Raw genomic sequence first — 18,477 nt, 5'->3', positions numbered from 1 at the left:
AAACATCAAATATATGTGGATGTTTGTATCACTTACCAAATACACCAACACAAAAAGACGCAAGCAGATTTCCAAGTCAGTCTCAGCTGCTGCTTCTACAAAGACTACTCTGTGATGTTGGTCATGACTGTTTACAAGATAGGCTTATCATAAAATACAGTAAGCGGTATTCCCTTAGTATTCCATTATTGCTGTAACAAATTAACCACAAACTTAGCAGCTTAACACAAAAGTATTATTTTACAGTTCTGGAGGTCAGAAGTCCAAGGCGGGTCTCACGGAACTGAAAATCAAGATGTTGGCAGGGCTGCATTCCTTCCTGGAAGCTGTCTCCTTCCCTTTTCCAGCTTCTGCAGGCCGCTGCATCCCTTGGGCCCCACCTTCTGCCTTCAAAGCCACCCGTGACCGTGACCGAGGACTCCTCCTTGCACAGTTAAGGACCCTGTGATTACACTGGGCCCAGGGGGATAAAATCCAGATCATTTCCTTATCAGAAGGTCAGCTAATTAACAGCCTTATTCTACCTACAACCTTAAATTCCCGTCGCCCAGCAACCTAGCATGTGCATAGGTTTCAGGAATTAGGACGTGGACATCTCGGTGGGTGGAGACAATATTCATAGGTAAAACCTCTCAACATCACTCCTACCCACAGCACAGGAGAGAATCTACATCAACATATAAAAAGATTGCTCAGAAAAGGCATTTTCAAAATGGGAAGGTTAGTGAATAATAACTACTGGTTAATATCTACAAAAATAATCTACTTAACACTGCTTGTTTTACTCACGTGTTGTAAAATGTGCTTTGCACACAAATGGCTCCCGGGTAGATACTTCTAAATTAAATTGAACCATGTCAAATCCTTGGTTAATATTCTTCTGAGGCTCACAGAGGACAAGAAGCAGAGTCTGAACCCCTTGGCAGGGGTGTGGACCCCAAGCACCTTCCTTCCATCCACCACCACACCCCCTTACACAGTCACTCGACCGTGTAGGTATTCACTGAGCACCTACTATGTGCCAGTCAGTGATCTGAGTGCAGGGATACGATGGCGACCAAATATGACATAGTTCCTGCTTCACGAAGTCAGTAATCATGCGGTAGACTTTTAATCAACTAATCACACAAAACAAGCAAAAAACTGCAAAATGACAAGTGCTATGAAGGACAGGGTTTTGTGAGCACCTGTGACAAAGGCCTCTCACCTGGTCAACAGAGACCAGGTGATCCTCAGAAGAGACAGCTGGGAAAAGAGACGAGGACTCACTGCCAGTTTACCTTGGCAGGAGAACAGAGTCATCCAAGCACAGGAAGGACAGGCCCGCCCGCCCTTTGGGGAAGGGAGCAGACAGAACAAATACACACTTCTGCTGGTGAATATGGTCCAATGTGCAAACTGCAACACTTCTTGCTCAGCCCAAGTGTGCTTCCCGCCTGGAAGGGGCGCTGATCACCCCACAGCAGGGAGGTGGCCCACTGTGTCTCTGTTACAATTTACACCATTCTGTGTTATAGCTTTCGAGTTATGTCTGCCTCCACAGTAAACTGTGAGCGCACTGAGGCCAAGACCTGTGTTTCATTCTCCTCTCTAATCCCAGCAGTGCCTGATGACCAACTGACTGAACAACGATGGCCACAGGTCACACCCCAAAACTCCACATGATACCACTTTCCACTTCTCTCCCTGACACACACTCAGGGAACAGATGTAGCTCAGGTTGATGCCTGTTACTTCTCAGAAGGAAAATTGATAAATGGATAAAAGCACTTAAATCAAGAGACCGGGACAAGAACAAAATAATTCTAATGAAAAGAGAAAAAGGGGGCTTCCCTGGTGGCGCAGTGGTTGAGAGTCCGCCTGCCGATGCAGGGGACACGGGTTCGTGCCCCGGTCCGGGAAGATCCCACATGCCGCGGAGCGGCTGGGCCCGTGAGCCATGGCCGCTGAGCCTGTGCGTCCGGAGCCTGTGCTCCGCAACGGGAGGGGACGCAGCAGTGAGAGGCCCGCATACCGCAAAAAAAAAAAAAAAGAGAAAAAGGAATGATTAATGATTTTTTAAAATTAATGTAATAGAATACAATCAGTTGAATTGGTAAATGTCCAAGACCTAGTGATTTGGGAAAAAAATCATTAAACACTATCTTAATGCAGACAAAATGAGAGAAGTCACAAATATACCAAATTAGGAAGACAGGTGAATGTCCAATATGAAAATAAATATTTACACAATGTACTTTAATAAATAATGGATTGGATATTCTAGACAAATTCAAGTTTCCAAAGTAAATTAAAGAAGGAAAAAAAAAAAACCCTGAAGAGCCAATAACCAGTGGAGAAATTTTAAAGTTGTCAAAAAGTAATTAAATGAGGAGAAGAGACAAATCTCCTGTATAGAAAATTCCAAATAATTTACTTAGATACTCTGCCCTCAAGAAGGTGGAACTGGGGAGGGTGGGAGGGAGGGAGACGCAACAGGGAAGACATATGGGAACATATGTTTATGTATGACTGATTCACTTTGTTATAAAGCAGAAACTAACACACCATTGTAAAGCAATTATACCCCAATAAAGATGTTAAAAAAAAAAAAAAAAAAAGAAGGTGGAACTTAATCCCCAACCTCTGAGTGCCTAATGACTTGCTTCCAAAGAGTAAAGGATGGAAATGGGGGGAAAAGTAACTTTAGAGTAGAGAAACCTGACAATTTCCAGCCACATAATCAAGGTTAACACACTCAGTGACAGGTCTTGTTGATTGCCTGTACCCTTGATATGATGTGATGAAAACAGCACTTTACCTCTGTGGTATTCCTCCCCCAATCCCATAACTATCTCATCATGAAAAAAAATTGGACATACTCGAATTATGGGATATTCTTCAAAACACCAGTAACACTCAAAACTGCCAAGGTCATCAAAAACAAGTAAAGTCTGAGGAAATGCCACAGCCTAGAGAAGATTAAGGAGACATGATAACTGAATATTCAAGTAATCCACAGGAAGGCAGGAGAAAGAAAACAGAGAAAGAACCAAAAACAAAAACAAGAAAGGAAAAACAGAAAAATAAAATGGCAAACTTAATATCTAACATCAATACTTACATTAAATATAAAAGGTCTAAATAAATCACTGAGAAGACAGATTTGAAGAGTGGATTAAGAAATAAAAATGACCCAACTATATGCTGCCTACAAGAAACTCATTTTAACTATAATGATAAAGAGAGGCTGAATATTTAAAGGATGGAAAGAGACATACCTTGCAAACATTTATCAAAACAAAGCAGGTGTGGCTATATTGATATCAGAAAACACAGACTTTAGAGGAAAGAAAATTAAAAGGAACACAGATATTACATAATGACAAAATTATAATGATAAAATGACATGATGATTCAAATCACCAAGAAGACTTAACGATCCTAAATATGTACGAACCAAGCAACAGAGATGCAAACACACGGAAACACAAACTGGGAGACGAGAAAAGAGAAAGAAACAAATCCATAATTATAATTAAAGACTTCGACACCCTTCTCTCCTCAACTGATAAAATAACTAGAAAGAAAATCACAAGGATATAGAAGTCAACACCACCATCAACCAAAACAGTCTAATCAACATTTATACAACACTTCAACCAATAACAGCAGAATACATATTCCTTTCAAGCAGCCACAGAACATAAACCAAAAGACCATATCCTTGGCCATAAAACAACCCTCAAAAAATGTACACAAATTGAATGATGCAGAACATGGTGTACCAATGTAGATTTTCTGCTTTTGATACTGTACTATACTTAAGTGTGCTACAACCACTGGGGGAAACTGAGCACAGTACACAGGACCTCTCTGTGCCGCCTTTCCAGTTTCTTGTGAAACTCTAGCTGTATCCCAATATAAAGTTAGGAACAGTAGTAGGCCTGACATGAAAACTACAGACCAATTTCATACATTTACAAATACTTAAGTAAAAACCCTTCTACAAGTTCACGTATTAAATCTAGCACGACATTAGAAATAATAATGCATTATACCTTAACTATATAATATAGCCACGTAACACCTAAGGCTATTCTGTGCCAGATGACAGGCGAGGCTACAGAGACAGGTGTGGCTCCTTATTCTCATAGTGCGGACGAGGTAGAGAGGTCTCTGAAATTCAAAGGATGAGATGCACTCAGCCATGCAAGGAGACGGGAGAAGAACATTCTGGGGAGAGGGACTAGTAGAAGCAAAGGTCCTGAGAAGGAGAAAAGGAGGCCTATGCGTAGCCTGCTCAGTAAACTGAGCTGTCAACATGATGACAGCACAGTCAGGAAGGGAAAGTGAGGATGACATGAGGCGGGACAGGAAACCACAGTCAGAACATGCAGGGTTCGGAAGGAATTGGATCTCATGATGTAGGTGATAAGAAGCCACTACAAATAGAAATATGCGCTGAAAGGTTCTCACGTAAGACACGGAGTGCTGTGACGTACACTTCCATATCACATGGAGGATTTAATTCTGAGACGGAAGAGAAAATGCAATGTCTGATGCCCATACGATGGGCATATAAAGATAGAGCATAAGTGTGCTAGAGATGAATAAAAATGGATGGAACGACCAGAAGATACCTGGTATTCACGAGTCATTAAACATACACAAGACATCTGGGCCCTAAATGTTCATGATACACTAAATATTAAACTAAATACTAAAATAGCAGATACCAATACATGAAGTTTTAATTAAGCCACACATTGGTGACATCTACTCAGGTGTGTTCTTTGCTTAAGAAACACAAATAAAACCCATGGATGGTCAGCAAGTTCACTGGCAAGTACGGCCAGGGCCAACTATACATGTCGCTCCAAGTATGTGCTGTTGGCCTGAGATACTTTCCATCGGTGGGAACTGTTTCTCAGACGCAACTCTGAGGAAGGCTGATGCAGCCTGGGGGTGCGGGGGGAGAGCATACGAACACACTGTTCCTCAGGATTCAGGTGGAGTGTACTTCACTCTGCTTGCACCCTATTAAAAGGTGTTAATTTACCCTATGCCTTACTTCTCACTATACGCACTTAATTGGGTCAATAAATCACGTGATGTGAGTTTTTTTTATTTGATCTGTGATCCCCTATGTCCAATGACCCTTGGTTACTTTGCCTGGTAGTATACTGGGAGGTAATCATTACATCAGGGTAATTACCTACATGATAGTAGGCAAACTGAGGTAAATTAAAGATGCATATTGTAAACCCTACACCAACCATTAAAAGGTAAAATACTCAACTGATATAAAAGGTGGCTGGAAAAGACAGAAATAAACGAGAAAGAAGAACAGAAGATGTGACATGAAACTAGCAGTAAGATGGTAGATTTAAATATTTTTAATGAAAATGTTCTAAACACCTCAAATAGAAGACTAATATTGTAAGACTGGATAAAGAGGTAAAATCAAAGTACATCTATCTCCAGGAAAACACCTTTAAATACAAAGATGTAGACAGGTTAAAAGTTAAGAGATGGGAAAAGATATGCCTACTAACACTAATCAAAGAAAGCTGCATGGGCTTCCCTGGTGGCGCAGTGGGTGAGAGTCCACCTGCCGATGCAGGGGACACGGGTTCGTGCCCCGGTCCGGGAAGATCCCACATGCCGCGGAGCAGCTGAGCCCGTGAGCCGTGGCCGCTGAGCCTGCGAACCTGGAGCCTGTGCTCCACAACGGGCGAGGCCGCGACGGTGGGAGTCCCGCGTACCGCAAAAAAAAAAAAAAAAGAAAAAGAAAGCTGCAGTGGTGATACTAACATCAGACAAAGTGGGTTTTAGAACAAAGAATATTACCAAGGAGAAAGAGGAGCATCTCATAATGATAAGGAGTTCCATTCCTCAAAATGACACATAATCCCAAATTTAATTTTTACATGGAATGACAGAGCTTCAAAGCAGAAAACAAAAGTGATATAACTGAAAGGGAACTAGCCAAAGACACAATTTTAGCCAGAGACACTATTACCCCTCTCTCAGTAAGTGACAGACAAGTAGACAGAAAACCAGTAAAGACACAGAAGACTTGAGCGACACTAACAACCAACTTGCCTTAATTGACATTCACAGGACATTCCAACCAACAACAGCAGTTACACATTCTCCGCAAGTATATAGGAAACATTTACCATAGACTGGGCCATAAAACAAGTCTGAAGACATTGCACAGGATGCAAATCATACAAAGTATGTTCTCTAACCACAATGTAATTAAGTCGTAATCAATAAAAAATACATTTGGGCCCCAAATATGGGAAAACTAACTAACAGACTTCTAAATAATCCATGAATCAAAGAAGAAATCACAAAGGAAATTAGAAATTATGTTGAACTAAATGAAAATGACATAAAACATATCAAAATTGAAACTAGGACAGTGCTTAGAGGGATATTTATAGTACTAGGTGATTACAGTAATAAAACAGAGAAGTCACAAACTGATGACCTCAGCATCTCTTAAAAAATCAGAATAAGAGCAAAAAATGAAGCCCAAAGGAAATAGCAGAAAAGATGTAATAAAGAACAGAAATTAATGAAAAAACAAATAGGAAAAACAATCAATAAAACCAAAAGCTAGTTCCTTCAGAGGGCAAATAAAGGCAGTAAACCTCTAGCTAACTAAATTAGAAGGGAGATAAAAAGAGAACACTCAATTTTTCATCACTGTTCAAAAAAGCAGTATCAGAAATGAGAGGGAGGCATCACTATAGATTCTCAGACACTAAAAGGATAATAAGGTAACACCATAACAACTTCATGCCAATAAATCTCACAGCCTAAATGAAATATACAAATTCCTTGAAACATACCAAAAGAAATAAACTGAATAACCCTCTATCCAGTAGTGAAAATGAATTTGTACTTTAAAAGCTTCCCACAAAGATAACTTCAAGCCCCAGTGGCTTCACCGGTTATTTTTACTAAACGTTTAAGGAGAAAATAAATACCAATTCTAAAAGAAAATTTTTCCCAAAAATTTGCAGGAGAGGGAACATGTTCCAACTCATTCCCTGGGACCAACACTACCCTGATACAAAAAACAGAAAAAGATTATAAGGAAAGAAAACTATAGAACAATATCCTTCATGGACACAGTCACAAAAATACTTAAAATTTTTACTAAATCAAATCCAGCATTATATATTAAAAAAATACAGCATGATCACATGGGTTTTAACTCCAGGCGGCAAGACTGTTTTAACATACAAAAATCAATCAATAAATTCACCATATTAAAAAATGTTTTAAAGTGATTACATGATGATTTTAAGAGATAAAGAAAAAAAATCCATCAGTGAAATCTCTCAGCAAACTAGGAATGAAAGGGAACTTCTCAACCTGCTAAAGGATTCTAACAAAACCCAATGGTTCAAATCAGACATAATGCTTTCTCCCTAGGAAAAAGTAAGTATGCTCAACAAAAGAAGCCAGGGATTCATTAAAAAAGAAAAGAGTCCATCCCTTATTACTAGTTTATATAAAATTCTAGGAAATGTAACCTAATCTACAGAGACAAAGTAAATTAATAGTTGCTTGGGACAGGAATGGGGGTAGGGAGGGATGGGTTAAAAATAGGCACAAGGAAATGTTGGTGATGATGGGTATGTTCATTCATTATCTTGATTGAATATTTATGTAAAAACTCATCAAATTATATTGATACATTTAATATATGCAGCTTACATATGTCAATACAGACAATAAACAAAATACAGTGAATGAATGATAAATATGGCATTTCAAGTCACCATCATGATGAATTACATCAACGAACACCACTGAAAGAATTTGGTGATGGTGAGAGGGAGGTATGGGGAAGAGAAAAGCTGGACTTGTAGTCGTTCCTCACAACAAAGTTATTTTGGAGCAAAGATTTAGGATTTAATCATAAAACCATAAATGTATAGAATAAAAGATGGATTAATACTTTATAACCTTGTCGAAGAGAAGTTCTTTCCTAACAGAAGCTATAAGCAAAAAAAACTGATAAATTTGACTCTGATATTAAAAAGCACACGGGTCAAAATACAAACAACTGACAATTTAAAACAGCCGTCCCCAACCTTCTTGGCACCAGGGACTGGTTTCGTGGAAGACAATTTTTCCACGGACCGGAGTGCGGGGATGGTTTGGGGATAATTCAAGTGCATTACATCTATTGCGCACTTTATTTCTATTATTATTACGTTGAAATATATAATGAAATAATTATACAACTCACCATAAAGCTGAGGCTGAGCTAAGGTGGTAATGTGAGCAATGGGGAGCAGCTGTAAACACAGATAAAGCTTCACGCACTGGCCCACTGCTCACCTCCTGCTGTGCGGCCGGGTTCCTAACAGGCCAAGGACCACCGGTACTGGTCCGTGGCCCAGGGCTTGGGGACCCCTTATTTAAAAGACCAGTAATACTCAGCTCTGAGTATAGCAAGGCAGGTGTTGTTTTATACTACTGCTGCGTGGGGGATTTTATATTACCACTCCAGAGAGTAATATTAAAATACAAAAGATGTACATACTTTGGTGTAATATGCAACTTTTAAGAACTTATCCTATAGAAACTCACACAGATGTACAAAGATATTCTCTGTTCAGTGCTGCTCATATTAGCAGAAAGTTGGGGGGGAAACCTGAAATGTCCGTCAGTGGGGATTGGCTAAATAAATTATGCTAATACAAAAAATATTATAATGGCCATCAAATAGAACAAATAATACATACGGGTGTACGTACATATATACATATACACACACACACACACACACACACACCCTGCTGCCATGGACATTGTAAAGTAAGACAGATATAAAATATATTATTTAGTAGGGTCCCATTTTTTTTAAAAAAAGAAGAGAGAGATAATACATATGTGGGGGACTTCCCTGGCAGTCCAGTGTCTAAGACTCCACACTCCCAATGCAGGGGGCCTGGGTTCGATCCCTGGTCAGGGAACTTGATCCCACATCCTACAACTAAGAGTTCACATGCCGCAACTAGAGATCCCGCATGCCGCAACTAAAGATCCTGTGTGCCGCAACTAAAGATCCCGTGTGCCGCAACAGAGATCCCACATGCTGCAACTAAGACCTAGTACAGCCAAATAAATATTTTTTTAAAAATACATACATGAAAAACAATGAGGAAAATATGCATCAAGCTGTAGGCTGTGATATTATGGAAGAATTTCCCATTCTATCTTAGACATTTCTGTACGATCTGAACTTTTTACAAGCATGTATTGTTTTTGTTGTCAGAAAAAAATAAACCAAAAAATCCTGTGTAATAACTTGCCCTTACTGGCATCTCATCATAGTGTTTCTCCAATTTGGTACCTCTAATAAATCCAAAATGCAATTCACTTGCTAAAGCTATTTAAAAAGCTCTCCTTTCCCCATAAATCTGTAAACTGCTTTACTGCATCAGATTTCCTGGCTCAGCTTGAAAATCCTTTGCAGCGAGGGGGTAAGCACATAAATTCCGCTTTTTCTTGATCATGCAAGAAAACAAACGCAAAGAGCATCAAAAGCAAATGCTAGTAGATGTTTGCTGCTTTAATCAAAACTAGTAACTTTTTACTGATATTTCCACATTCTCAAAAAAATGGGTATCTCAATAATTTTGTTCATGAATAAACTTATGGGGTCCTACATTACTGAGGAACTTTCAGATAACATAACATTCACTGGTCATATATTGAGAATGAATGATCACTGCTTTTAAACTTGGCTCTTCCAGTACCTCTTTGTATATACCACAAGTTACCTTACCTTGTTCCATCTATCAAAGGGCCCCAAACACACAGGGCTTTGGAGTAGTGAGAATGGGCAAGGCCTGATGACCACAGTGGGCATTTTAACAAAAGCCTGAACCCAAAGTTGACCAACGGCCAATCACTGGGCATCCTCATATATTGCAGAGTTAGGAAAGAAGTAAAATTGAGTGGTATCACTAGTCATGGCCAAAATTCAGGGGAGCTACAACCACGCTGCCTTTTGTGAGTACATTATACTGAAGAACACTGGCGCTTCCTACCGTTTCATCTTCCAATCCACCATCAAGGGGCGAAATGTCAGCTGTGATTGAAGAAAGAGTCTAAATATAACAGCCATGCCTCACTTCCCTCACTTGTTCACTAATAAATCAAAACGTACTGAAAAACCAAAAGCAGGGAGGGCAATGTGCTGGGGACAAACGCGGTTTGGTTGTACCTAGAGCAGTTTCCTCCTGAAGCGAAAGTCACAATGTGACTGAAGATACAAGACAGGAAATCACCTACTGCAGCACTATGCAACAGAAATATAATGCAAGCCACGTATTTTTAATATTCTGAAAGCTGCAGTAAAAAAAAGAAACAGATAAAATTAATTTTAATAATATTCCATTTAGCCCAACACACTCAAAATACTGTCATTTAAACATGTAATCAATACAGAAAAATTAATCAGCTACGTTACACTCTTTTTTCCCTTGGAAATTTGGTATCTATTTGACACTCTGAGCGCATCTCAATTCAGACAGCCACGTTTCAAGTGCTCGTTGTGCTATATGTGGCTACTGGCTACCATATTGAAAAGCGCAGGTCTGCAGGAGAAATTTAATCAACAGCACAGGCAATGAGATGAGTGCAGGGGGACAGGCTTACATAAGTACCTAAGATTCACAGCCCTTCAAACAAGAACACCGCCTCTTCTTCCAGTACTATACTAATTCTTTTGCTTGTTCAAAATTTAATCCAGTGTTTGTTTTCTCTTGATTCTCCCTTATAACACCTTATTGGACCATGCGCCTCTTTTCACTGGTCTGTAACTCATTCTTGTTGAGGTTTCATTTATTTGCTATGCCCTAATTTCACCCTTACTTCTTCACAAGTCTAATCCCACGATCAATTAAGAATAAAACCAAAAACACACAAAAGCTTAACACTCTTAGGAAGTACATTATTTGACATCCTATCACTTTCTACTTCTACGGTTTGTAACTAGACCATCTCCTTACAGAGAAGGAAGAGGGAATAGTACCTGTTTCCTCAAAGTGAAGCCCAGGAACTAGAGCAGAACTAGAAACAAGAATGATGATGATAACATGCAAGATTACACTGACTTGGGAGAAGCCCTATGTAACACACTCCCAATATATGCTCTGTGATTGGCCAAAGATATCCTAAGCCCTGTTTTAGCATTTTTTCAGTGGATACAACATGTAGTTTTTATCTTAATACAGTCCATCTTCTTTCAACCATTTGGGCTGATTATGCAGTAACTAGTCATGCTTGAGTCCAAGTATACTGATAGAAGTTTATTTTACTTAGCTTCAACCCATTTATTCAGCTAACCAGATAACATTGTATTGATCAGATCAAAGCCATTAGTTCAGCTGCTGTATGGGCAACTTCACTTCATTCAATCCAGTATCAATACATTGCACGCTGGCCCCAGAGAGTTATTCTGTAAATATCAGTTTACAGAACAGATCTGTGCAAATCCATCTCCTTCCTCACCCCCACTGAACAAAACACTTGGAAGTACATACTTTAATGGCAGTGTGTTAGCAGTGTATAAAATCATCTTCGTACACACCAGGAATTGGTTATAGAGCTCCATCTTACAGTCTACAGAATCCCTGACAGGTATCCACGTAGACTGAAGATTCAGATTTATCCCCTGCATCCAGTAAGTACTCTTTGTGCAACTTTTAAAGTACCTTCCTGAGTCAAGCATTTTGAAATTTTAATCAAATCATGTTTTCTATTTTAGCAACTCATGCTCAAGTACAGAGCAGCAGCTTATTAATGGCATATTGGACACAAGCATGCAGACGCTTAAATTTATAAGTAACTTGTCATTTTAACCCTGAGAACCAATTCACATTAGATGGGCTGCAACTGGAATGGAGCAAAGTAATTTTAGAAGCCTGATGAACGCTCAGGATTGGAAACATTCCTTAAATGTGATGAGGCTACCAGTCTGTACTACCTTGGTATTTCAGGGACTAAATCCTTTAGGTTCCAAAGGTTGGTAAAGAGGCTCTTTTCTAAATATACAGTTGACTTGGAAGATTTACTCAAGCTTGCTTCAACTGCTATCCTCGAGAACTGTTAAAACAATATAATTGTCAAACTCGTGTGCTGTTAATCCCATTTTTATTGTTAACATTTGCCAATGAGATTGCTCTTTAATTGTCTGCTCTGGAACAGACACATAAAATATCATGACAGCAATATTTTGGCACATATTGGAAAATCTGCTATGAATATAGATTTTTTTTCCAATAAAATACAGGTTGCCCATATTACTTGGCATTAAAATGATTTACGGAAGTAGGTCAAAACATAAACCACTGAAATAAAATGAAGAGAGATTAGAGTTATAGCAAAACCCAAAGGCTGATCCATCCAAATTCATACTTAAGACACATTTCAAAGCAATATCTACTCTTTGGAAAGTGGCAAAGGAGAAAGAAGAATGCTTTCCATCCTGCTTGCCAAGCAACTCTGCACTCAAAAATCAAGCCACCAGGTCCTCCTATGATTGACTTTCTCCAGGAGCCCACATTTATTGAGCAGATCCAGACTGCCTCAGAGTCATAGACCCTGAAGGCTGTATGTGGGAATTGAGTCAGCTAAAATCAATGCAGGCTGCCTGAGCCTCCACTCCCCTCAACACAGCTGCCTTGTGCTGCCAGTGAAAATGCGGTGTCTGCCAGGGAAGCAGCACCGAGCTGCTGTGACAGCTCCCTTTTGTAAGCTATCAGCTACCTGGTTCTTCCCACCGCTTGGCCTGCCAAGAGTGGGGACACTTGCAGCTGGAACACAGGATTAAAAACATCCTGCCTGTTCTCTGGCCTGAATGTGGTGTTAGAACTCCTGGACCCTTAGATGAGATCTCTGAGACCGGCTCTATCTTTTAAGCTCCCTTCCCACAGTCCCTTTGGCTGATGTCAAAAGCCTCGCTGATGGAGTCCTACGGGTGACTCCCAGAATCCAGCTTTCAACCCATTTCAAGTTTCCAGTATAAGCCCATGATCCTAATCCTGATCCTCTCCCAGACCCAACCCCAATGGCCAGGCAGCAGAGGGGCTCAAAAAGTCTTCTTTTAAATAGAGGATCCTGATTTTTTTTAATTTTTAAATTGAAGTATAGTTTATGTACAATATTATATAAGCTACAAGTGTACAAGATATTGATTCACATCTTTTCAAGGTTATACTCCATTTACAGTTATTATAAAATACTGGCTATATTCCCCATGTACAATATAGCCTTGCAGCTTATTTTATTCGTAATAGCTTGTACCTCTTAATCCTCTACCCCTATATCGCCCCTCCTCCCTCCCCTCTCCCCACTGGTAACCACTAGTTTGTTTAGAGGACTGTGATTTTGAAGAGCATAAATTATTTGCAAAGCCAACAAATAAGAAAGAACCACAGCCCTGCGGGAATCTGGTCCCAAACTACTCACTCCCTACCATCTCTCCACGGCCCTGGTGCAGGCACATTTAAGTACTCACCACCCCCAAAGCTGGAATGCCCCCTCTCCTCACAACAAGCCGCTCAAGGCCCTTGTTCAAAGGTTACTTCTTCTGTGAAACTCCTCTCCCTACACGGAGCAGAGCCAATCACTCCCTCCCCTGGAGTTCACAGTATTCTCTTTCTCCCTTGAGAAACCTCCTACCAAACAGGATGACAAATTTAGAATTCTGCTGCCTTCATTTTCACCTCCCTCCAAGCCTGCAGGAAAGACATGGAAGCTGACTGCAATTCCTGCCCACCAGAAGAAACAGCTTTGCTTTGTAATGAAAAACATCTAGGAGAGGATGTCTTACACTGTGGGTAAGAGCATATCATACGAGGAACTCTAGAAAACAACGATGTTATAAAGCCCATTATCAGGCTCTAAGTACATCAAACCGAAGATGGAAAACAGTTATGTGCTAAGAGTGAAGAAAAAAATCATCAAGAGGTCACAGTGGACCACCAGCTAAACGAGTCTAATGCTGCTGTGTTTTTTAATGAGTGGCTAAAAGACACAAGCAGTAGCCAAAGGGTCTTGTACAATCTTTTCATTACGTCTCGTTCTGATCAAACCATTGCTAGAAGCTGCTATATATATGCCAGACACCACCTAGGCCCTTGAACTTAGAAACCAAACCCAACTGAAGTATACACTGTGTTTTCTTGAATCCAGGAATCCATCAGTTCTAAGATACACCATTATTTTATCAAGCACTAAAGAAGAAAAATGCTGCCAATTAAACTATGGCATGGTTTCTTATTACTTAGAATTTTCATTTTATTTTTATTGAAAGAGCGCTTTTAAACTTAGACATATTTTTCTAATATATCGTTCTTGGGCACTAATAAAAAGAAAAATAAAACTGAAGTGAATTGGTTAAGGCAATGACAACCAGGTCACCTGGCTGAAAGCAACTGTAAAATGTCATTGGTTTGGGAAGTATAGCCTGGATTCAGAAATGTTAAAATATGAGGGGAAAAAAAAAAAGTACAGCATAGAATCAATAAAATATTATGTCTAGCTCGGTGACAAAAATTTAGAAAGGATAAGGTAATAGTTCATAGGATAACTGCTACAAAGATACTTCATTGATTAAAAATGTATTTATACAGAGAAAAAAGTAGTGATTATTCAACTCAAGAAAGTCAAAAATAGAATAGGGATTCAATAATGTTTTTCAAATACATCAAAAGTCCTGTCCCAAAAAGCAGTGATTTCCAACAGTTTTTTTTTCTTTACTTTTTCTTAGCAGCAGGACCTCTTTTCAAAATAAGGGCCTACAAAACACTTGAGTATGGAGCTGTTCCGGCAGGAGGAAAAGCCTCCTCCCAGAAATGCCTCCGAGGTCACAGGGCTCAGGACAAGTTGAAATCCTGACCTGGAAAGTATATGTCACTTCTACGCACCCCCAACGACAGCTACAACACAATGACAGGGGTTTCAATGGTGGCATTAATCAGTTAAACATTTGCGCAATATGAAGCCTTGCTAGGTGCTTGTTATACAAAGATTCATCACGTATGGAGGGGTTTCGGTAACATACATGGAAGAATTTTCCATGTGTGGGATTTTAGACCTTGAGATGATTGCCAAAGGCTGGGTAGAGAACTTTCTATCAGTCACAAAAGGAGCTGTATTGACCTCAGCAGGTCAGAAGCCCTCCTGGCACAGCAAGGGGATGAGTCACATCCATGAGTTTAAGGTCCAGTCTAGCTCCAGCTCTCTCTGTCTGCAGCACCAAGTCTCTTTTCAAGTGCAAGCCAGAGGTGGCTGAATGTGGACAGCTTTGGCTCCTGCCCCCTGCCCAACCGTGCAGCCGAACCCAACATTAACGGCACCCGTGGCCCTCCAAAAGCAAATCCAACTCCACAACGAATTAGCAAGTGATGTATGTCCTACTGAAGGTGGGAGATGCACATATCACTGGGCAAAGCTTAAAAATCCCCACTAGACAGCTGATGATCTCCATGGGTCTTCATCTCCTTTTTCTCCCTTTCTTCTCCTGATACTACCTCTAAAATCCCCGTTGACTATTTGAAGCAATACAATTCTCTTAGCATGGCAGCTCTGGGTCATCTTGTTGTCACTTGAGCGTGCTTTGGGAATACTACGCATGCCCACCCCTACTCCCCGCCTAACTCAAATAGCTCAGCAAACCCAACAGCTCTCCACCAAAAAAAAGGGCGATCTGCAGCTAAGAAAAATAATGTTTTTACCATACAGCCCTATCAGCACACAAACAACTTGTAGATTAATAATTTAGGATGATTAAACAGGGCTAATCTTCCATTGGTAGGGTTATCAGACAATAACAGCTATTGCTCTACTGATGACCAAGGCAGGTTCGGCTGATCTGACTGCGGACATGTCCCCCTCCTTTGTCCCTTGCACTGTCAGTCAGCTATGGAGGGAAACATTTTGGTAAAGGGAGGACAACCCACTCAGGTACAAGAGAACACTTCTTTGGCTAAGGGCACTCCCTTGCTATAAGTACCAACTGAGTTTTCAGCCTAATTCTCAGATTTCTATTTAGTAAAAATAGGGATTTATCAGAAGTGAGAAAAGCCAACCCTACGTCCCATTTTATTCTCTACACATAGGAACCAGAGAGGAAAGGTTTTCTTTAACCGATGGTTTTCAATCAAGTTGTGTTCTATGAATGGAAAAAATGGTGTACAGAAGCTAAGCTATTCTACGTTCTGAAGAAGACAACTTCTGCCCATAGGCATAAAATTGTTGATCTGACCCAGTGCTGACAAAGTCAGAGAGCTTCATGGTGAAAATCAGAAAATTCATATTGAAGCACAGTGATCGTCATTCTGCCTTTCCTCCACAAACCAACCTCAGATACAGTATTCTTTCTATATTAGATAACATAGTTTTTAACTTTATAGAAATAAAATGCAAAGGATTTTCAGAAAGAGGGCAGGTCATTAAACAGCATCCCTACACAATTTCAGAGCTGGACAAGAGCTCATACAAGGAAACTGAGTCCTAATAAGGTTAAGTGACATGATGGACACACAATCCTTCTGGGCAGAGTTAGGGTTAGAACCCAACCAAACAACATGGTCAAAACTTTAAAAACTTCTAAATTTCACTTGAATTTCAGACGCACATTTCTTCTCTTACCAGAATTACATCAAAAATGCGTGGGATCAGTTTGCTTTCTTCCACAAGTCTGTTAAAAAATGAAAAGATAATTTATTAATTATTTTAAAATTATTTAAACTGCTACCCTGATATGGAGCATTGCAGCCCCATGTTTTATTGCTTGAATTCTGTGACCGAAAAATATTATGACTAAATACTCATTTTAATACACTGAACTACATCTAAACACAAGAAATATGAGGCTTCTTTGCAAATGACTATTAGCTTAGCCTCACTGAACTGTAGCAAGTAAAACCTCAGACTGATATTTATAAATGTAAAATTTTATTAAAGTTCACAATTATTATAAAGACTGTCAAAATAGGCAATGCCAGTTGAAATAATGTAACCAATCCTCCCTGTAGTTAAATTATTAGCATGCCACACTGTAATCTTTCATATATGCCTCATTAGTTATCTTCTCAGCATTAATGATTTAATGTACAATGATTTTTAATGATCTTTAAAAAAGGTAGACATCAATCACTCAATAGTTTCTAGGCACTTTCTCTCATCAAACCTAGTTATAAATTGTCATTTGTTTGTAACAGAAGAATTTTTTCATGCTACTTAAGGGAAAATAGCCTTGATTCAAAAGTGATAGTTTTTTAAGGACAATACTTCAATCTCTAAATATTCCTTTATTCCAGGGGTCAGTAAACTTTTTTCCAAAAAGGCCAAATAGTAAATATTCTAGGCTTTGCAGGCCACACAGTCTCTATAGCATCTACTTACCTCTGTCTCCATAATGTAAAAGCAGGCATAAATAATACATAAATGAATAGGCATGGCTGTGTTCCAATAAAATTTTATTTATAAAAACAGGCAGTGTCCCATATTTGGCCCACAAGCTATAATTTTCTGATCCTGCTCCAGTTTAAAAAAAACAATCAGATTCCTTAACTTCACTAGAATTTACTTTGTAGGATAAACTACAGCACTTAAGACAAGCATGTTGTTTTCGTTGCATGTATGTGTTGTTTGTCTATTTCACAGAAAACGCCAGGAGGACAGGAAGGGAATTTATCGCCTGGCCTCCCTAGAGCTTGTTTGTCTAGGATAATACATTGATGAAAGAAAAGCCTATGAGATTAGCCAAAAAGAAGATCACAGTGTTTTACAAATATCTGTTAAGGAAAAGTGAGATACAGAGAGAAGTCTCAGAGACTGAAGCACTTAGAAAGCCCTAGCTCAGTATCCAGCAAAAATAAACGCGATGATTTCTGTAGTCTCGATATATTAGAGGGAAAAGGTTTTGACTACAAATATTAAATTCGTTTACATTCTCTCACTTTCCTGGGCAACTGAAGGCTCAGATGTGAGGATGGAGCTCCTTATACCATGCCTGGGCAGGACAGGAAATGCACAGACTCAGGACCAAGCGCAACTTTACGTCAGCACATTCTTAATCCTCTTCCTCAGCTTCCTAGATGTTAACCATATCGTTTGCTAAATAGCTCTTTTGCAATTTTTATGATATATACTTTCATTAGGCCCAGGCTGAAAGAGCCAAGCACATACATCTCCAAGTGGCCCTAGCAACCACAGCCAAGAAAGTCACAGGGACACAGGCACCACTGCCTCCCCAACGGTACCTAGAAGTGACAGCTCCCTGTATCACAGTCTACCCCAACATTCAGATCCAGAAGCAGCCACTCACAACACCAGCCTCTCTGTGATGGTATTTTAAAATACATTCTATTACTAACATATGATTACATAAACGACCTTAATTCTTTCTTAAAAATTGCAACTAGTTCGTCTCCCGGTCTCTGCATG

General features: G+C 39.6%; 1 protein-coding gene across 9 annotated transcripts in view; it reads right to left on the bottom strand.

Moving 5' to 3' along the window:
* The window catches only part of ULK4 (unc-51 like kinase 4), a 523,006-nt gene that overhangs the window by 274,446 nt on the left and 230,083 nt on the right, over positions 1 to 18,477 (bottom strand). For all 9 annotated transcript variants that reach the window (XR_003430904.1, XR_003430903.1, XM_027097134.1 and 6 more), the window contains one exon: positions 16,678 to 16,726. Coding sequence is in view for 7 of the 9 variants with exons in the window: in XM_027097134.1 (XP_026952935.1) it covers positions 16,678 to 16,726 (49 nt within the window). In the remaining 2 variants the exon portion in view is untranslated. The remainder of the gene's footprint in view (positions 1 to 16,677; positions 16,727 to 18,477) is intronic.

The sequence above is a fragment of the Aethalodelphis obliquidens genome, unplaced genomic scaffold, assembly GCF_003676395.1.
Source record: "Aethalodelphis obliquidens isolate GAN/ISIS:26980383/991018 unplaced genomic scaffold, ASM367639v1 scaffold112, whole genome shotgun sequence".
NCBI lineage: Eukaryota > Metazoa > Chordata > Mammalia > Artiodactyla > Delphinidae > Aethalodelphis > Aethalodelphis obliquidens.
The sequence above is the reverse complement of the archived record's forward strand: the minus strand, read 5'-3'. Positions and strand labels throughout refer to the sequence as shown.